This window comes from Pieris rapae, chromosome 1, assembly GCF_905147795.1.
Source record: "Pieris rapae chromosome 1, ilPieRapa1.1, whole genome shotgun sequence".
Classification (NCBI taxonomy): Eukaryota; Metazoa; Arthropoda; class Insecta; order Lepidoptera; family Pieridae; genus Pieris; species Pieris rapae.
Window position 1 is genome coordinate 11,540,263 of NC_059509.1, and position 23,211 is coordinate 11,563,473.

At 32.7% G+C, this 23,211-nt stretch overlaps 1 protein-coding gene across 5 annotated transcripts in view; it reads right to left on the minus strand.

The window, feature by feature from the left end:
* LOC110993096 (sodium/potassium-transporting ATPase subunit alpha) overlaps window positions 1-22,986 on the minus strand; it is a 36,844-nt gene extending 13,858 nt beyond the window's left edge. For 3 of the 5 annotated variants that reach the window (XM_045630120.1, XM_045630118.1, XM_045630124.1), the window contains exon 1: window positions 22,916-22,975. In XM_045630120.1, the coding sequence (XP_045486076.1) occupies window positions 22,916-22,939 (24 nt within the window). In that variant the 5' untranslated portion in view covers window positions 22,940-22,975. Of the gene's footprint in view, window positions 1-22,915 lie in introns of all 5 variants that reach the window. The other 2 variants (XM_045630135.1, XM_045630130.1) reach the window with 1 other exon arrangement.
* Window positions 22,987-23,211: the final 225 nt, after the last annotated feature.

Here is a 23,211-nt window from a genome sequence, read left to right on the forward strand (position 1 = left end):
ATTGCAATAAAATGGATACACACGTATAAATAGCTCGATTTTATAGGCGTTCCTGCGAGTCTGCTACCCGTAGGGCGAAAATTCTTTGTACAAATATACGTCTCGCGTTATATAATTACACTTTCGTCCTTGAACAATTTTAGGGGTTGGGGGTAATAAAAGGGTATTTCAATAAGGATTTCTCCTTACGGTAGACACTGTATATATTATTTTAAACTTAATTGTCCTCATATGAAATTATTTAAAACAATTAACCAAATAAGACAGAATCTGTATATTTTCAAGATTACCAGCGCATAGCATTTTAATGCGATAAAACCGTTTCATATACTCCGTGAAAATTAATAAACAGAACACTTATGTAATCAGAGCGTCTACCGTCTGTCTGATACTCAAACTCTCATACCTGACAGGTACTTTGTATCTTTTCGAATTCGCCTTTTCGTATAACATACCGAGATACTTGTAAACAGGTAGGACAATAATTCGAAATTTAAATTTTGAAATGTTTAGAATATGATATATCCTTATTCCTTTCCAGACACCTGGCAGATATTAATTTCCGGAACTTGACGTCTGCCGTAATTACGCTATGGCAAATATAGAACGTGGTTTTCAGGTCGTTAGTTTCTCCACTCGGTCACGTAATGGAGCTTAGGGTCGCTTTTTTATCGTAGTGGGTAAAGAGCCGAGATCAGAAATCAAGATAAAAGAGAAAATAAATTGCAATTCTTTCGTTTATCTGTGAAAAGATGCAATGAAAAAAGGCATCTGCTTTTAGCACACTTCAACCAACAAAACGAAATAACTCAGCTAAGCTTGTAGGATTATAAAGCCCTTTCGACTTGTATAAGAATCTCAAGGGTGATTTATAAATAGAGCATCTAGAATTTTCGTTCAAATTTTCAGGTAACAAAGAAATATATTAAACATTTAAAATTGATATTTCTGGGGTAAATGAATCAATATCGGTGCAATGTTGAGCCACCCTATAGGATATTAACTACGCATGCACCGCACGAAATGGGATTTCCAGACCGTAGGTCAGTTACGTCTCATGCTATGCCTATTCATCGATTTAATGTCCTTATGCTACTTAAATCATGCCGACTGCTTCCTTTAAAATTCACCCTTATTCAAATTAAAAAATCATTTATTAATGTAGGTAACATAATGTACACTTATGAACGTCAAAAATAAAGAAATATACATTAAATGCTTCTAATTTTATTTACTGCCAGTTCTCAAATCAAGGGCGTAGAACGGAAGAGAAGAACTGGCAATAAACTCTCCGCCATTCATTTTAATCGCCAAGTTTTTTCTATTACACAACGTTTGTAAGGAGCTGCAACCATTACACCATGTTCCATATGACATATTAGTTTATAGACAAAATAATTTTTTTACCATTATAACATACTTTTGTTATAACTTGCTGATGCAATTAAGACTTGAATATTGACATTAAATTGGAAAAAAATTATCTGGGGCTCGAGAATACAGTCAATCTCAAACAGCGAGAATTACGTCTTAGAGGACCTGAATAAAATGTCTTAATTTAAAAAAAAAAATAAGTATTTTTATTAAATATTATTCATCAATAGTTAAATCAGGTGCCAAGCTAAACGGTAATCAGCCACTACCATCAATAATAATATTCACCATAGTTACATAACCAAAGAGTACGGGACATTCGTCGCGGAGCGGTATATGAAAATTCGTGGAACGGTTCGGGGGGGATAATGGTTTGAGTGGGGGGAGGGGGCGAAGGCTCTATTTGGGTCAGCCCGGGCGTCATTCCCCTCGATCAATAGTCGGCGCGCGCCGCGCACCCTCCCCCTCCCTAGCCGGATACCTAACTGTCTAGTACTCACTACCTAATATGTACATTTGTAGCATTATTTAAGTAGCTATTACTTAACTTTTTTTATATGTTACCAGGTAGTAAACCTACGAGTTAACCGAATAGTTAATATCAAAAGTAATATACGCACATTCGCTTAACGAGGTGCTTTTGATCTTTAAACTTTTAGTAAAGTAAGACACAAAGAAATGTATGTTTAACAGCTATTTTTTTTATAGAACAGGGCGCAAACGGGCAGGAGGTTCACCTGATGTTAAGTAATACCGCAGCCCATGGACACTCAATGCCGAAGGGCTCGCGAGTACATTGCCGGCCTTTTAATTATAGAACAAAAGACACAAAAATACGCCTTGAAGCTTATGTGTTGACTGCTGCATGCTTTAACACGAAAGTAAGCAGACTTAAAATTCGGAACGTATATCTCAGAGACGTTTTGCGTCATCACCGATACGACTTGTTGCAGCTTAATGATAGGTAAAATTCCTGAAAGATTCAAGAGACCCGGCCCTTCTAGTTAACTAACTAACAATAAAGTAGCACCAGAGGAACAACTGCGCTCACTAAAAGTATTAAAGGCATATTTTAAGGAATAAAAATGAGGCTAATAAATCATCCCGTCCCAAGTCTCAAGTGTTTCTATTATAAAAATGCTGAAACCGCCCAAGACTTCTTTTGTAGAAATGTTATTGGCTAGAGTGGAAAATTACCTTTATTCTAAATAAAATTTTCGGCTTCCACTCGCTTTAATCTCATAAGCAACTATACTGAGTACGAAGGGTGAATAGTTTTAATATTAAACAGGTCTGAATCAACCAAACAGGAGTAACGCTAAACAAAGAGATGGAATTGTTAGGTAATTATTGAAAATTGCCCAATTTCAATTGGCTGACTTTGCTGGGACTTATAACACCCCAATGGGGTGAAAAAAAATACAATACAGATAATAAATTTTTCTACAGCTGTATAGTAGATACTTTATAAATTATTTTATATCTATTTATTATAGATACTTTTGACATTCAACACCCCTTTGTCTTCAGTCTCGGTGACCACGCACGAGTACAGCATGCGAATCATCGAAAAAAATAATAATTTAATAATTTTAAATTTATAATGATACATAGCTTCAATCCGTTGAAAAAGTGTAAAAGTTATGTTAACAAAAGACAATACTATGATGGTTAGATACTTCTTAACATGAAGGCAGAAGACAGTGTTAAATATCGCGTTCTGTTTAATGTATTTATTTTATTATCACATACATAATACGAAATATACGGTATGTAATATTTAGTTAAACATAAATGTAACATAAAAATACAATTAAAATAAATGCTAGAAATTTTCGTTAAGCTGAAAATTACCAACATACCAGCGAATTAGGTTGGAGATGGGCACTTAACAATGCTTTCTATAAAACGCTTCTTTCTGTTAATATTATTTAAATACGACTGCTCGTTAGGCAGCAACATTGCCATAACAAGAAAGCAAACTTATAACGATTCCTCTAGCTAAAATTGGGACTGTATTTCAAACTTTGAGCTAAAAATATACAGACGATCCCTATCTAGAGTAGGTCGGAATACACAAAGCGAATTTCGTACATTTGCATTTAAACTAAAGCGGGTACATAAAACTTTTTACATTATACTACAATTGATGAAAAACTTTTTGTATAAAGGTAAAATATTAGCATTTTATTCATTGAAATAAATTATCATTTAATACGAACAATGGTTATACTGTTTCCTTATGTAAATTGAATTATTAAGTTAATAAAATAAATACGTCAGTGGGTCACTAATTTTCATTACATTAGCCACCGAAACTCTACCAAAATACTGTAAAACGAGACTTATATATCCGCTTTTTAGAAAAAATTCTACATTTGAGTGAACTATTTCAATAATATATACTTTGTTAAACGATAGAACTATTAATTCCCATAATTCAATTAACAACAACCCGCCACTTTACCAATCTTCCATTAAAAACAAACACAAAATACAATTTTTAATGTGACAAGCACTTAAAGGCAAACATGACATACATTTAGAGATCGTACAAATATATTTTTTTTATAGAACAGGGGGCAAACGGGCAGGAGGCTCACCTGATGTTAAGTGATGCCAACATCAATCAAAATTATTATTAAACAAAACAAATATAACAAAAAAGCAGAATTCTTGCAGCAAAGGATATCAATACGCCACCGAGATTACAGAATTAGAATCAAAATGATTATAACATTTAATACCAAGAGTCATAAACGCAGACTCGGGTTTTTTATATGAAAAAACGATGTGCTCAATAAATTCCAGTTCACTCAGCAATAAATAAAGCCGACTACGCCTAAACCTAGACCGCAATACTCGTTTCAGAAATAAACTGTGTATCGACTCGTAATGGATATAGTGACGTAAAGAGTAGAACAAACTTGGTGCCAAAATTTGGCCATACAATTCAATTACGACAGCTTTCTTTTTAATATACTTATGTATTCCCCTCTTCGTAGCCAATTCAGGCAAGTCGATTAACAGTAACGTAAGTAAGATTAATACATAGTAACATTTATCATATTATGGTTTGATAATGTTTTAATTGAGATTACAGAACAAAGGCAAACTGGCAGGAGGCTATGCTGATATGAAACTGACAGGTTCGCGAATGCCGGGTATTTTGCGTTTAATATTTTTTTGCGATTATTATATGCGATTTTTTTAATTTTATAGAACAAGAGGTAAATGGGTAGGAGGCTCACCAGACATGCGTGCCCATGGACACTCTTAATACCATAGTGCTCGCGAGTGCGTCGCCGGCCTTTTAAGAACTAGCGCTCTTTCTTTGAAGGACCCTAAGTCGAATTGGTTTGGAAATACTTCAGTGGGTAGCTTGTTCTTCAAAATGGTGGTGCATGGCTGCCTTAAAAAACGCTCAGTTGTGTCATACACAATACACATACTAAATATAGCATTATGTAGGATGTGATAAACATCCATAAATAACTTTTAGAATTTCTGGTTTTATGCATTATTATATAACTACACGTTCTTTTTGTAAAGACAATTATAACATTTCAAAATCAAAGTCTTCATCACTTATACCGTCGTCCCAGACAGGCCTTCGCCACTACAAACCGCTTTAAAGGGGATACCGCAGCCAAGTCAATTCAAACTCAAGTCAATATTAGATTGCATTAAGATCGTGAGCTGGTTATATGTAAGATAAATTTAATCTATGCATATTTGTTATACATAACGTGTACTAGTAAAAATTGTTTGTCACGATTCCATGCATAAGAAGCACTCGAGATTATCAATGCTAGAAAATTGCTTCCGAAGCCTTCGACAATATATACGAAAAATTTGTTAGAAGTGTTTCTCTCTGTTTTCCTGATATGTTTTCTTAATAATTAATAAATAACTTGACAGTCTAGAAACAAATGCTATTTCGTAATCGAGTCCTCTCTTTCCAGTACTTTACTTTTACAGTATTATACTAAAAATCTATTTTGTTTAGTATCATGATACAGAGTTATACTGCCAGCGTTAATCTCGTTTTAATTTTCTTTTTATTGATTTTTATTAATACTATGTAGCTTCAGTAAATTGTAAATACTGCTGATTGTTATTGTTAAGTTATTTAAATTAATGAAACATTTTAATTTAACTGATTTCAATACAGCGTATCAATTGAAACATTAAATTTAAATATGCGAAAAAAGCTATATTTAGGCTATAGTTATGCGTTTCGAAGAATTTCGTATGTTTGTTTAACTATAAATATCTCCAAAATTGCTTAATTTCATTACGACATATATAAACTATATCAATTCGTTAGGTTAACATTAGCTCCCATTTCCAGGCTTTTACGTTAATCAATCATCATTTAAAACGAAATTTGGCCGTAGAAATTTATTCCTTATGATACAAGAAATAGGGGTTAGATTCCACCTCAATGAAATTATTGTAAACGTCTAGAAATAAACTGATCGTTACTAGCCAGTACTGTTTATTTACATATATGTATCTGAGTGTGAATATGAAGTTTATTCATAAGATTTATGGTTTGTAATATAATATAGTTGCACACCACCCCAAATTCTCGTTATATCAAATTTAAAAATGCATTAACATATTCCATAATTCATAAAGGAGCTTTACGTGTATAATTCGTCATGTTTTTAAACAAATTGATTAATTGTTGAGCAAGTCAATTACCTTGTCAACACGAATCACAGTCAGACGAATCTGTAGACAGAATCCAGCATCTTTTATATTATTAAGATACGTTAAACAAATTTAGATACCTAAATGACTGACTTACTATGGAAAGCCTCAATCTGAGTTCTATTGTACGTATAAACAAATAAAGAATTTGAATGTTTTTTTAATAATGAATTAACACTTTTTTGATACACGACTAATTTTTTTAATCGACCAACTAAATATGAACTTTCGATTTAGACACCTGTTATTTTACTATATATATATATTGTTCATTAATAAAGCAAACAATCGTGCAACGTCCCTATTTCTACACCTAAAAGGCCCCAGCCTCGAACTTAACACTCATCGGACACATAATACTTGTGGTCACTACCTTATTCAAAGCTGATTAGTAACAGATAACCTACAATGCAACTTAAATAAGTGCCGAACTATTTTGAAGGGTCCACATGTATATCTCAGGGAGCGTGAGCTTATTTGAAACAAAAGAAAAACAATCGTCATTTGTCAAAACATTATTATTAGCAGGTTTAATACGATATCAACTTTCGTATACCATTTAAACTAGTAAAATTATAAGGATACAATTATACTGCAGATAATAAGCTATTGTGCGCAGTCGCAGTACTCAACTGGGCTAAAGTTGAACGCTCTTGGCAATTGCTTAAAACAAGACAGGGCTGCAAATACATAGCCAAGTCACGTGCCATAGCCAACTTTCTGTATTTTTCAAAAGCAAGCCATAATTATGAGCCATGCCAAGACTTAACATTTGGCAAAATCACTCCACAAGATCTAATTTTAGATTTGGAATTGGTTCTAAATAATCTGTGAATTCCATTTTTAAACATGCGACACTCTTGGATTGAACATGATTGAATATGACACTATACATATCTTTCCTAACCTAATTTAAATCTTATGAAATTTATATGTAAACCTATGTATACACTTGAAAAAACAATGCTAACAAAGTCCAGGGTACTTCACTTGACATAATTTAACATTGATTGAACGCTAAGTGCATGCGAGAATTGCCGTGCTACACATAATTCAATTATGAGCTCTAGTTCGTCGCAAAGGTATTTATTGTACGGGTTATGCTTAGCCAGATAATATATACCTGAGAGCTAATAGCATTGTACATATTATGTTGCTATACAATTTAACATCTGAGAAATACAGATTGTTATCTGTTCATAGCAACGACCAGAGATTATTTATATAAGTGATAAATCCGATATTTTAATACTGCTGTATCGCGTCGAGTATATTCGTTATTATTATTTAGCAAATACATATTAAGACAATTTTATATACTAGGAGACAAACGGACAGGAGATTCATCGGATGTTAAGTGATACCGCCGCCCATGGACACTCACATTGCCATCCGTAAATGCGTTTCCGGCCTTTTAATTAATCGATAAGATACGTTAATATTAATAAATAAAATTAAATACAACTTTTATTGATTGTTACTAATGTTAGAGAAAAAAGACACTTCCAATTGAAGATAAATTTTTTTCGGAAATCTGACAAATCTAACATTGGGAACAATTAAAAAAAACTCTCTTTTCTCGTTCTTTTTGTCTCTCCGTTCGTTCTTTTCGTTCACTTGTCATTGATTTATGCAATGTTCACTTGAATTGTCGCCGGTGTCCACCACGACTTCCGTTCCTGACACCAGTTCAATGACCAGGATTTAATGATGAAAATTTGATTCATACTTCACAGTAGTATACAATAAGACATATAATAAACAATCATTGTTTATTTACTTGCAACTGTGTAATCCATTGATAAATTTGTCTGTCGTAAGTCTATGAATATTAATGTTTGAGGGATTGGTCTTAAATTTACAAGCACATATTTATATGACATATAAATAAATTTTCATTCAATTGTTTATTTAATAGCATAGCAATTATGGTGTAACTATGAATATTCTTGAATAATACTTGTTTGTTTAAAAGTACATAGATAGTTTTGAACATTTCAAGAATATGTGATTTATGTGTCCACTGCTATCTTCTGGGACAAGTACAGGTACTTTCTTTATATTATCAAAAAAACTATTCATTGTACACCTAATGCATTGTGCACCTAATCATTACAAAAATGATGAATCCTGCAGCCGAGTTTCATCATCCGACGTCAAAGCAGAATACAAAATACCATCCGTAATCCGTATCACCTCGACGTCCGTCGTTCCACAGGTGAGCGTTTCTTAATGCAATTTGGCCGGACACCACCACTACCTACCAGCTGCCCACTGAAGTATTTCCGAACCAATTCGACTTAGCGCCAATCAAGAATAGCGCACCAATTCATAAAAAGCTGGCAACGCACTCACTAGACCTCCAGCATTGAGTGTCCATGCGCGACGATATCACTTAACATCAGATGCCCGTTTGCCTTCTGTTATTTAAAAAAAAACATAACAGCTTACTATTAACACCAGATTAAGCTATTTATTACATTAACTTTACCTATATATACCTGCCTTTGATATTAACATTATACAAATTTCGTAAAAAATCGTGTAACAATTACTAACCGCTTCATGTTTCGGCTAGGTTCTTTCCTCATTATAGTTTAACTGTGTAGATTGTGTGTGGGCGTGCCCCTTAAATGAAATTTGCGACTGGTCTTTGTACCGATTGTTTGGTACCTGCGGTGAACCAGATTTAACTACTCTTACTCTGTAAGAACTAACCATCTTCCACTGGAGCTCTTAGTGTATACAAAGTGGTATACCTAACCTTCTGAGTATACCAATCCAAAACAATTTTGTAACCATTTAACATCAGCTGCGATAACCAGTAGTTCACGTTAAAAAGTACATATCCAATCTTAGAGGAAAATCCAATTGGAGAGTACTCTGAAGTAACAGTTATGGAGTGCCAGTCAAATCTGAAGTTATTTTCTACTCCTTATAAGGACTCAGGATTAATGGCATCTGCTCAAGTAAAGTCTAATGGAGATTAGACAAATACGTTTCTATCAAATATCTATCTATCTTTATTACTAGTGCTAGACTAAAAAAACTATGCATGTATGAGAAATAATATTGCCGTTCTTTGACCAAACAAATAATTGTAAAAATTACGACTGGTAATTAAAGAAACCGGGCGACATAAATTAACTCGGAAATGGGTTCAGACTTATCTAACTCGTCGTCTCAGAACCGAAATTGATTTCGAATTGAAAATTGATTCCGCTATGAATATTCAAAGAACTCTACATAAGCTCTCACTAAGCTAATTCCAATCTCTGTGACCTATTTATTATAAAAGCTCCGAGAATATGTTCTAAAGAACAAAAAAGAATAAATACTTTCGTATTTTTTTGGTTTAAAAGCCACTTGTTGCGTATAAAATTGGGATGTAACTAAATATAAAATGTTAAAGTTAATACCAATCTTGTAAGAATATATGTGCATGTAAGTAGTTTATTGCATTCTCTTATAGACAGTTTGATTAAAATAATTATATTGTTTTCGATCCATTAAATATTAGGTAAGAACTTAATTATATGTAAAGATTTGTTTAATGGCGTAAAAAGAAAAATTTAAAAATGAAAATATAATAAAAGGATTAGGACAGAATAATTTAAACTAAGTTTTTTGTTGCATTTTTATTTTGAACGAGATAAAAAAAATAAGACCTTGCCTAGTGGTTCCAGTAGGTACTATTTCACTTTACAAAGCTTGAAACTTACGTGTCGAACTATTTAATTTATCTGTTAATATTATAGTCTGTGTATAGAAGAGTTCGACCATTGATTTATATCCCTTTTTCTCATGTCTGTGTTTATAATAAAACAGTCCATTTTTCTTCATACTTCCCGAAGACGTACAAATGTAAGAAACTCCAAAACTGAATTCTCTCGAACAGTGCCAAGTAGTCTAACAAATACATTGCTTTAAAATCCCGAAAACTAGGTTACATTTGAACCATATTTCACCTAGTAATTGTTATGTAACTATAAAATCCTTACATAACATTGTTACATAACCCCACCCCAATCAATAGTCTGTTACTATGTACAGTAAAAAGCTCCCGAGTACTGAGTACTAGAATATTGAACCGCATCCTTAGTAGGGTAGATCAATGACATTTGAAGAACACGGACTCAGTATACAAAAAGATTTCGCGTATTGGTCTATCTGTTGTGTGTACTTGAGTCATTATACGTATGAACATTGGCATACTTTATATGTATAAAGGAAATGGTCTTAGACAAACTGTTAACCCTAGGAAGTTTTACCGTGTAAGCGAGAAAACTGGAAGTATAAAATCCAGTGGTAATCAAACTGGTGTTCCGCGTCTGGCCCGCACGCTAGCATTGATAAGGGGTTTAGGGTAATATTGCAGGCTTAGCTCGAAGCATGACTCTGACGTCAAAAATGAATTTTGACGGTATTCTTTGAATCTCTTAGAATGTTTTACTTAAACGGATCGTTTCTGGTGACTCTATAAAATTAATACCCTCACTTTTACAACATCACAATGCACAGCCGAATTAAGTAGTACGTAGTTAATATAACATTAAAATTAAAAAACATTATGATTATCTATATGTTCAGTTAAAATGATTTTTGTTGTATCTTATTTATATTAGCTGTAGGATTGCAAAATAGTTAAATAAATATGATAGTAATCTAACGTAGGGTACAGAAATATGACGCATATTGCTAAATTATAAAATTCTAAAACGAGAGAGGTAGGTATTTTAAAATGTTACGCAACGAAATGGCGTCCTTTATACGCTGTGAGCCATTTAAATTTTCAGCAAGAACAACTTAGAGACTGGAATAACGATAATTGTCTACGATTACGTAAACTTAACAGGACATGGAGCATATCTGCGACTAATTTATTGATTTGCAAAGCAGTAAAAAGAATATTCATTCTTCAAAAGAAGATTTACGAGGGGTAACTTTTGTTTTGCCCAATGAAACCCAAGGAACTCTCTTTTACATATTTTATTTCTTTTTATAAGCCTGCAGAAGCGACGAAGATGTCGAACAATATCAAAAGCAAAATAAAATTTATTCATATGGGTGCTTCAAAAAATGCTTCTAAATTGATTGAACCAGTTCTCAAATGAAAAGGGTAGAGCACTGTTATAATCATTATGTTTTGTTTACAAAATATTTGTACTATATGTTAAAGCAATTAATTATGATAATGAAAATAAATAAGAAACATACGCTTAACCTTTATTATCAAGGCACAATGAGATAAAGAGGTCTTAATGCATATGAATGTGGGAACAAAATCAAAAGGCAAAGATTTCCATTCAACATATTCGTTTTCGTCGTACATTATTCGGAAGCACGTCCCGATTGTTTCGTGGTACTAATAATGAAATATGACATAAGTTAAAAAGCGTTCAAGCTGACAATTGAAATTTTATTACGGCAATTCTCCGTATATGCGCCATCATAAAGACGATAGCGAAGTCTGGGCCATAATGGGGCTTGGGCCGAGTTACGCAACAGCCTCGATTCGCCCCTCTTGTAGCCGAATAAGGGAAATTTTATTCTATTACCTGATGCCTACTGGGTAAGAATAAAAACGCTTTATTTTCCAAGATCTATTTCTGTATTCAAATTCAGCTCTCTTACATAATACAAAATGTATGTTAGGTTTTTGTTTTTAAAGGCCGTATACGTAGGTACCATTCGTTTAGTATTTATATATACGTAGTTTAGTACTAATCATATGTTATTTATAACGTGTAGTCATAATTATTGGTGGTGGTATTACTGGCCTTTATGAAAACGTGAACTCAAAATTATACTTTTTGTTTTTTTTTAAATGATTCACACTTAGAATTATATTTATCTTGGGAATTATGAATTTATTAAGAAAATTTAAACTTAGTAAAGAATTCTCGTTCCATACAAAAGAAAAACAAATCTTTACTTTGTATAATATTAGTGTAGATCCACTTTTTTGTCTAAAAAAATATCTTGGTAAATATATAAACAGTAAGTTTTTAAATAACCAGTTACAAGACATATCGATACACAACATAATAATCATCGCAAAGAGCACGCGAACAAAAGTAATTTCTGTTATCGTCTACACAATTTTATCCTTGAATACTTGTCATATACTGTTTCATTTTTCTTCAAGGACTAGAGCCCCCACACCCTTTCAATAGAACACAAAAAGTAATCGAAAGATGTAAGACAAGTTCTGTGAGAATTACCAAGATATAAAATTTATGTATTCGTTCATTTCCCTGCTGGGTAATTCTCTCTCACCGATACAGATTTCCAATAATCGCCTGAATTGGCTCTGATAAAGTAACGTTTCCAAAGCGTCATTAAATAACGGAATCCAATTTCGGTGCAGTTTTAATATTGCTCTGAATCTCTATATAGTACTAGAACTCGATATCAAAAGTTACGGGGTAAGCCTGCTGTCGTCTAAGAAAAACGTTTCGTCCTCTCAAGTCTTATTAATATACATATAGAACACGTTGCATAATTTAAAAGTAATGTATTCATAAACAAGAAATTATTTTATATAAACAACTTATTTAAATACAAACAACAATCATAATAACTTGGTACTAATATTATCAAAGGAAATATATGCATTGATATATTGCTACTGGACCGGCTTCAAAAATTCCTTCACAATTAAAATCCCGAATTATTTCTGAGTTACATATTTAATTAAAAATACATAGTCATGTCAGTCGGCAAGCGGCCAGTTACTTATAAATTTATTTTTGACTATTAAAGTTTTAATCTCGTTATTAAACGTGTTAGCTTAGCTACGTGTGCTACGGCGTAGCACGTGCAACTCGCTTATTAAATTAATAATAACTATACTCTATTTGTACCTTAATGATCATGGTTTTTAGAAAACACATTATATATGATGTGGTGTACTTCAATAAATAGTAGAGTTGGCTAAGTTGCTCTCCTCATTCGGTCGTAGGTTCTAACCCCGGCTGTGCACCAATGGACTTTCTGTCTATGTGCTCATTTGACATTTGCTCGAACGGTGATGGAAACCATCGTGAAGATACCACCTTGCTTAGACCCAAAAAGTCGAAGAGTCTCAGACACGTACGATGCCGGTCAACTTCTTGCCTATTTGATTAGATTGACAAATGACCATGAAACATACAGAAATCTGAGCAGACCTTACAAAGGTTGCACTGACTTTTTTATTTTATACTCTAAATCCATACTTGTAATACTAACACTACACCATGATTCAATTTAAGCGTAAATAACAACAGATTATTGTAACTCTAGAAAGGCAATATTTCATGAAATTTTGAAATTACATTTATTATTGTACATCAGAAAGTCGCTTTCAACTTAAAGTGCGTAAACCATAGTGGTTGTTGCATACGTTCTCTCTACTTCAGGTTTAAGTTTAATTTCAAGTTTTAGGCAACACTTTTTATTATGGCCTTGTAAACTTCGTACATTGTGACATTGTGACCTATGATGTTGTCATAAACGGTTTTGACTGTATATAGATCAAACTTAAAGCATTATCATGGGCGAATGTCTAATTTGTGTCGAGCTCCGCAAAACCAATCTAGTAAGTAAATTGACCTTTCTATTCATGTAAAGATCCATCCGTAAACAACGCCTTAATTAAGCAACACTTAACTTAATGAACATGGGCATTCGTAACACTTCAAGTATCACCTTTGACCAATAAATGACCAGCCATATATTAATGAAATCTGTTTATTAGGCTTACATCCAAAATACTATTTCGTCTTTAATGAGTGACTATCCACAGATACAGAATGCTAATCCTTTTATTATGTGTCGTTTTATTTCTTGTTTGCGGGTAATGGAACAATATATACATGATTTAAATTAAGCAGTGTACTGTTTCAATAAAAGAGTAATACATATTTGTGATATCAGTTATTGATATATGTATTTGATCATTAAGGTAGCTATTCGAAAATTTATTAAAATTATTTGGAATTTTATTTGGTCATTATATGTTTTGAATTTACTTGTTGTGTTTTTCGTTAAGAATTACCTAGCGATTCTAACTAAAAGCTATCATTTAAGTTTCTTATGTAAACAATTCAATGTTTAATGGTAATACTATTACAATGTCACACAATCGCATTTATAAAACATTATTCAATTTAATATAACGCGCCCTAAAATAGAACGTGTCAAAAAGATAAATCAGGAAAGAATAAAATGATATATAGACCACTCTGGAGAAAAGCTTGCAAGAAAAGACCTCAGTTTGAATCAGGGCAACACGGGTTAAATCTCTTTAGATTCCTATTGAAAAGCTTTCCACATGACGACCTAAATTGAAATCGCTACAAGTATCTCTAGAACAATGTACGCAGTCGAATCGATCGCGACCCGCTTTACGACCAATGCACCTGCCCGGCCACTACCTATTTATTTTACCTTTGAATTGTATACGAAAAAATGTAAGTAGCTCACCTGACCATTACCACAGAAGAGCACTCGAAACGAACAATAAATTGGCGTTATTATCTATTCTATATAAATGTCTTAACAGTTTTATTTCCAAAAAAATATATTTTTATAATAAGATCGCTCACTTTGTGTGACTTTATTTTATTTATATCAGAGGAAAATTATACGTAACGAAAAAATATTTGAGCGAGTCTATATACGCGCAATATCGTCTGGCTAGTGTTCCTACATATAAAATAAATGATTGGAAAATTCCATTTCATATCAGATTTACGCTTTAGAACAGTTTTTTTTATTCTCAGTGGGTTTAGATTTTGTGAGGCTTATTAAATAAACAAAAATACACAGAATAGTAAAGCCACAAGGAAGAAGTGGCCATCTGATACCTTCTTATTAATTTTAAAGTTGTTCCAATACAAGTTTCTTTCTAATGATTTTCAATTATACAAGCAAGTGATATAAATTTAGTTTTCGACTTTCTACAAACACTACTGTTAAGGCATCACTAAGTCCTTGTACGTCAGGATTAATAAATATATTTTCTTTTTAGTTTGGAACAATACCAAGTTTAAGTGCATACAAATAAATCCATATAAAACTCGGGGGCAGGTTAATTGTGAATTTATTTCCCCCTTGCACGTGCAGTAATGAGTCACATCGTTGGCCAGCTACTTGCTCGTAGGCTTCTAATCAATAGGTACTGTTTCGATAGCAACGATCAGGCAACTTGTATTACATAACAGTTACACGCAAAACGCGATTTAGAAAAATTAAAATAAAGCCCATATTCTAGTACAATAATAAGAAATAGAGTTGATATTATTATTAAGTAATAGCGGATCCAACAGACGTTGTCAGATCTTTCTTGCTACCGGCAGTAGCTCTAGGGAGAAGATGAGATGCTTCCAATGGGAAGTCATTCCACATGACAGCACCACAGAACAAATTCGCTCGTAATTAGGGCTGATTACAAATTACCGCAGAAAGAAAAAAAAATGAACTTTTAATATTAGTATAGCTCTGAACTAACGATGTTGTGCAATAAAATCATTTTTTGTTAGAAATCATAAATTATTCCGATGTCGTGACCAAGGGAAATTCATTTTTGATTATAATATATATAATTGTTGCTTTTTTAAAGTTAAATGTCAGTTTTCGTTTTGTCTATTAATGTACTTGCGCATAAGTACATTAATACCAATACATCGATCCTGGCCCAACTCTCTTGTCTATATGGCGACTGCGAATTGTATCTTGGAGAAACTAATTGTCGTTAATAACACAGAAGGCAAGATTACGTGGCCTTTCACCAACGAGATAGACCGATGAAGTAAAAGATCATCGTCCTCAAACTTGTCACTGTCACTAGAGAGGCGCTGGACTGAAACCGGTGGAAGCAGATAGTCCGCTCCTGATGCTTCGTTACTGATGTTGTTTATCGATGTAGTCTGTTTTGGCTATGTATATTGTCTATGTGTATTTGTCTCTTATCTTTGGCACTATCTTCCAATATTTGATTGATTATAACGAGTATTAAAAATCAATACTTTCTGACTGATTCATGGAGGAGAAACTTCGAGACAAGAGGATTTGACGGCATCCATTTATTAAAATTTCTACCAATCCTTAAATAATTTATAATTCTAGATTATAATTAGAATTGAGTACTTATTAATACGTTTTTGATATCAACACTGGGTTGAAACACTGCTTGTAAATATTTAAAAATATTATACAAGTATAATAGCTTTCTATCTACTAGACAGATTGTCAATAGATACGACGACCTAAAAACCGAACCAACATTTACTAGGAAAAACTGAATTCGTTAGGAATTTTTGCAAATAACGAAATCGGGTTGTTTATTTTATTTCAATCAAATCTATATTGACTGAAGCGCTCCGTTCATTCATGTGTATTTGAAACATAAACAAGTATTTGAAATTTGAATTTGGAACAAGTTGGTACCGTATTATCTTTAACTAAACTATATCACTGTTATAAGATATACTCATGATCACATACTACTACTAATAGCCGGTAATCTACTAAATATTTAATCAAAATTAAATTATTCAATTCATACGAGAACATTGTCCCCTAAGTAGGAAGTTGTGTTATTGGACACTGTTAAATATTCTTATTACTAAATTTGGCTAGACATAAATTACAGTGCCACATACTTTTCTTGGCCGACTGAAATTAGTACTACCCTCGCCATTTTGAAATGTCAGACTTACATGTATTATTTTCTGGTGCGTACAATATATACAATTTTACCATCTACCAAGGTCGTATAAAAATGAACTAAAATGTATTTATATTTCTTCCTTGCTTTATTTATTACAATTATTACTCGCTAGGTATCTTAAAAGATATATATTAATAATACAGGTAACAAAATCTATCATCTCAGTTGTTCCTAAGTTTGTATCACATTTATTTTAGCTTAAAACTGTATTTTCTAGATTCTAGTTTATATTGTTTTATTAAATCATTAAAATTGTTCCCCTTATATATAATTACATTTTCCATCATTCAGTAATGTCATAAAAAAGTGCTATGAGCATCTTAAAACCGGCAAAAAAATCTACTTTCCTGCTAAGATAAATTTAAGTCCCCATTGTTCTTTAAAACCACCATAACTTAGAATAGTTCTACATAAATGACTAGATTTGAAGCAAAAACGTAGGCTGGTGGCTGAATCAATAACATCTGTCTAGGATCTGTGTATATTTAGGGCGTTGTCAGGTGCGGAATTATTCCTTTGTAAGGTAGGGCAAACTATTATCGCTTTTTGGCGTGATATGTAGTCACCAATCAGAAATTAGCATACCTATCAATCAGCCCCCCACGCGACATTAACAAATCAATAAATTAATCAAATCATTTATTCTAATTAGACCACCTAAAATGGCACTTTTACACGTTAAATAAAATATAAAGATGAAAAGAACTTACAATATTTGTATACATTAATTAAATAAGTATATATAAAGACAATGCACTCCCAGCATAAAATTAATATACAGGTCTATTATTGTATTGTTAGTACACATGTTCCTCACATATTTACAAATATCGAAACCATAGAATAATATACTTTAAAGTGTAAGAGAATATCTTGAATATCATCCTCTAATTTGTAATAATGTTGTTAACAAAGTGTACTTTAGTTTAGTTCAATTTGTCAGAAAGACATGAATTAGTGCTTCAGTTAAATACGTATTTTGTATAATCAATACAGCCAAGACGACATTTAATAAAACCTATTCAAACAATAACCAAATTAGGATATTTCCCAGCCGGCATATTCCATTTAAAAATTCACGACCTATTATCCAAACCGAGCTCGGGATCTACAGTTCTCATACCCCGAGGATCTTACATAATCCAGCTACCACGCCCAGGCATTCTCGCATGTTTTTGATCATATCTAGTTAGAAGGATTTCCATGTTATAGCTATTAAGTCTGCTGAAGTTTGTCACGTTATATAAGTATGCGCTCAAACCTACCTCTTATGTAACTTACGTACTAGCTTGCGTCTGGCAAGCACAACCCTTATCTGTTGATCGACCGACCTTGTTACATCAACGCTTGTAGACGCTCCAACTTTGGCCATCCATAAAACGCTTCAAGAGTTTTAAAATTTATAACTAGTCAAATGGAAAATTCTCAATAATGACGATAAGAAATAATTTGTTAAATTTTTTTCCAGTGTTGCCAGATCAGGGGATTTCCCCCTAGATTTAGGAGTTTCTCAACCGAGAAAGGGGCAATAAAATTGTTTATTTTTTTAATTTAAAAAGACACGCCAAGTACAGTTTTTTTGCTACTATATATTATGTTCCTAATTGTGAAACAAAATTGAAGTACGAATACATGGTAAGAATAGGATCCGTCTGTTTAACCTTACTAATTGTATATTAGTATGAGCTTTCAAATAACGATGCTATTTACATTAAATACAAATTCTATGATTAACATTCAGTAATAACACTACACAACAATTATATTTTTTGTATTTTAAGGTTTTTGATAATTTTTTTCACTAAAAATATTTTATACCGTTGTACTCATGGTGACCCAGATTTCGGGCCACATGTTTCCTAAGCATGATGGGCGAAGGAGGGTGTTTTGAGGGACTGGTGAGGGCATCCTAAGAGATTTCTCGGGGGAAATCATATTAGTCTAGGGGTATGTTGCCAAGACCATCTGGCAACACTGCCTTTGTCAAATAAATGACCACTCCAAAACCCAACAGTTTTCATTATGACTGCGTAATAAAAAGGTTGAAGAACAGTCAATATCAGTACTAATACCTATTTATAGAATAAAGGTAGGAGACGAAGCTACAATTCATCCAACGATCGACCAGGATAAAATAATTTAGAGTGGTGAAATTTATTGATGCCGCCCACTCTCTGCCCTAGTTATCGATCGATGTCGGTATCTGTTTGCGAATGTTTTAAGTAAATCTCTTTAAGGTCTCCCGACCGTTTTTCACATGATCTAGATATTTAAGATCACCTTTTCTCAACCATTTTTAACCACGAAAAAGTTAAGCTAACCAGTCTTGCAAATTATAAATTAGTTTTATAACACCACACAAGTATTAATTCCTTTAACAAACGAATCTTTTGTACCTATATGTAGTTTGTATTTATTAGTTATAAACAGAGTGCGACCCCCTTTTAAAATAATGTCGACTACCCCGCGCTTGAGAAACGACTTGCTACTACTATCATAATTCCTTAAAAATATATATTCACAATCTTCTTTTCAACTCATAGTAACCACGTACATCCTAGTTATAAGCGTTTTATTCTTGTTTTGTTAAAAAAAGAAATCAATTTTTTTATATATAATACAAGAGCAAATGAGCCTACGGGACGCCCAATAACAAAGACCCATATTTAGTGGGTGCATTACCGGCTTTTAACTATAAATAGTTGGAGGTCCTATCTCTCAAGGAAGACCCGACCAGAGTTCGCAGAAGAAAATATCTTGTGAAACAGACTGTGGAAGACTTCCAGCCATGCCAACCCATTATATATGTGCATGCATACATTTAATAGCACATAACTCGTTAAAATATGAATATTCTCGTCACAATATTCTTTTGTTGGGCTCTCAAATTGGCGACAGCAATTATTACACGTCTAAATCTTAGCTTAGTTGTGCGCAGTGCGGCTGTCGTTTCAAAGATCTTGAATAATATCCTCATTAAAGCATGTTACACAACCAACTAATCGCCATACCACAAACTGTATACTTGGTAATCTAATACATCCACAAAATGTCATTACGCGTTAGGGTCAACTTTGTAGTTATTCCTGCCACCCACGACAATCTCATAAGGACACGCTCTTATTCACGACATCCGACAGGAAGCTGCATCACTTGCGTCAACGCACAGGACCTTACAGCTAGACTACAAGGCAGACGACTCAAGATATTGTATGGAATTAAATATACATGTATATATATTATTACTAAAGCCAAATTGCACTTTTAACGAGAGTACTCTTTGACCTCATTCTGTCGAAGTGTTTTAGTTAAAACGATGCAATTAGCCTTTCGAATATTTTAATCTTATTCAAATTTAGAATTAGATGTAATAGCCACTCTGGCCTATTCATCTCATTACGCGAATTATACAATACTAGGATGGGCAAGTAAGGTCGTAGCTATTCATATTATAGTAATGATAGTATCGTATTGAACTATTCAGTTCTATTATACAATTTCCACGTATCTGTGTAACATGATATCCAGCTGTAGACCATTATGGAGTGTACCTATATACAATCTAGATTTACTCTAAACAGTCGTCAACTAAATTGTTTTATGCAATGTATTTATATATTAGCGTATTCAGATTGTCCATTTTAACTACCTACGCCTGGCTGATAAGCTTAAATTCTGGGAAGTTGGATTATTTTAAAATACTGATATTTAAATGTACACATTAACATAATCGTAAAACGTATTTTAAAATTATCCTCGGTGATAAACATTATGTTAACTTGCTCAACAATTAACGCAGCTTATGAATTGAAATAATTTGTAGAAAACAAACTTTCCTAGTCATTTAATGGATTCTATGAGTATAATAAAGACTCGAAGAGAGTTAATTCGAATCTCGAGGGAATATTACGAATTATCAAGTGTTGAAATATCAAACTATTCGAGATTTGTGGGAAAATAAATAAAACTTCGAATTTTTAAGTGTTGATCAATGTCAAAAGTTACGAGGTACATTCGTGTACATACATGTATGCATAATATAAATTAATTAATATTCGAAAAGAACTCTGCTATACTAGTTCGCTTCAAAGGACATTGCTGTTGCTCAAACTGCTCAATAACTTTTTTAAGAAAGCAATGCCTGAAGTGCTTAATCACTTTTGTTTAGTAAATAGAACCTTTGTAAGGTATAAAATGAGGATCTTGCTTCATTAACTGACCTCTGCCAATGGTTCTGATGTATCCTTCTCATCTCAATCATAACAAAATCAAAGGCTCATGTAACCTACGTTGATACAAGTTTGAACTTGCCGCAAAATGTACTTATAATCCTTCCGCCTCTTTCTTTTTTTTCTTTCTATAGAACAGGGGGCAAACGGGCAGGAGGCTCACCTGATGTTAAGTGATACCGCCGCCTATGGACACTCAAAATACAATCAATCTCTCTGCAACTTTGAATTTTGGAGACAGAAGAATAATCGAATAAACGCGTCTGATTGATGATTTTTTTAAATTGCCACAGGCATAAAAATATATTGATTTAGTTGGTAATATAAAGATATTTTGTTGGTAACTCGTGATAACTTTGAATTTATTGAGACTGAGAGGTTCGAATGATTGCAGGTTTGAATTAACGTCTGTATCATTATTAGGGATATAACAATGATATATGTTTCCGTAATAAAATACAACCTACATGCGTACGTGGAATTTTTCCTACGGTATTTCACGGTAACCTTGGATGAAGATGAACGCGTCTTGAAGTGTGCTGTGTGTGTGTGCTGTGTCCTCTGATACAAATGCGGATGCGCTCAATTGGTGCGCTCGCCGCCATCAAACTGCGTTAAACAACGCAAGGCTGCGAGGCTTAGTATATTTAAAACAATTGTTTCATAATGAATTAACTCTTCAATTTAAGAAGGCTTTTCTCTATATATTTTAAAATGTATATATCATACTTTGAACTAAAGTGCTTAGTAATCTACCCCAGTATAATTATGCAGCGATAATAATTGACAGCTGCCTGAGTAACTAAAGAGACATAATATTTCTTTAACACAGTTTGAATCTACTCCCAATTACAAGTTGTCAGCCAAGATTATGTAATAAGCACAAAAACATGATTTAGCAATTAAATCTCATGTGTAAGAATAAATATTCAGTGATATGAGCTAAAGATGACAAGTCTTTGCAGACTGACTGTCTTTCCAAATAAGTATTATTTTGTTTCATGGTTGGTGAATATTTATAAGATGTCTTTCAAAACATTATTATGATTAACTATAATAAAAGTAAATTGTAATAACTGTCACTTATTGAAGTTTGATATAAAGTATTACTGTCGGGTTACTTTTATTCATGTGAAATATCTCCATGATCCAGTGGGAATCTTAAAACCTCTATTCTTTTGCTCAAAATAAAACTTTTTCTAAAATTAATCAAATGCTCATATAGATTGCCTCATTAAATGCCAATATAAAATATGCAAATTGACACAAATGTTACAAGTAATAAAACTTGAGAAATAGATGTTATACATTAAAGAATACCCAAACATAATGACTTTATTTATGATAGTACAACAATGGGTGAAATAATTTTCTAATTAAGGTAAATAAGTCTTTTTATTTTTTTAGTTTCTAATTAGATTCTAAATAATGTTACTCATATATCAATGTGACATTGGCGACAGATTTACAAATTATAAAAAGACACTAAATAATCGACTCTCATTTCATATGCACATGAGAAAAAGCCGCCAGAATTTCAATTCTAAAAGAACCAGTGTATTTGAAAAGAACTTTAATTTTATATTTTTCTCATATATAATTAACATCAAAATTTCAATATAACTAAGAGAATACTATTTTTAACAAGTAGACCGTGTTTCTGACGTTATTTAATTCATAATTTAATAAAATAACAAAAAAATATGAACACTTTTATGCCGCGTACAAGGGTGTGGTCGTCATACGTTATTTGGCACCCGTAAATCGAAGTATCCAAGTCTGTTTTTAGTAGAATCCATGTATATTTAATGAGGCACGTGAAACGTATGCCTTTAAAGTGAATAAAACCGTGGTATATAAATAAAAAGAGACTTACATCGAGAGATTCCTTAGACGCCATCTTTCACACAAACTATTTGACGTTTAAATTTGAATTTGACATTGCTGCAAAATATTTTGAAATCAATACAATCGGCGATCGGATACATTGACGTAGACGTAATGTCCTTGCAAATATTTAAGGTTCATTATTTTTAAAAAAACTTTATAACTAAAGAAAGTCAAATTTATTACAATAGTTTTATTTATATAACACGTATTGATTATTGTTTAATAAACTAACAATATCTTTTCGATGTTTAACAATTGACAACATACTATTGACATTTAATG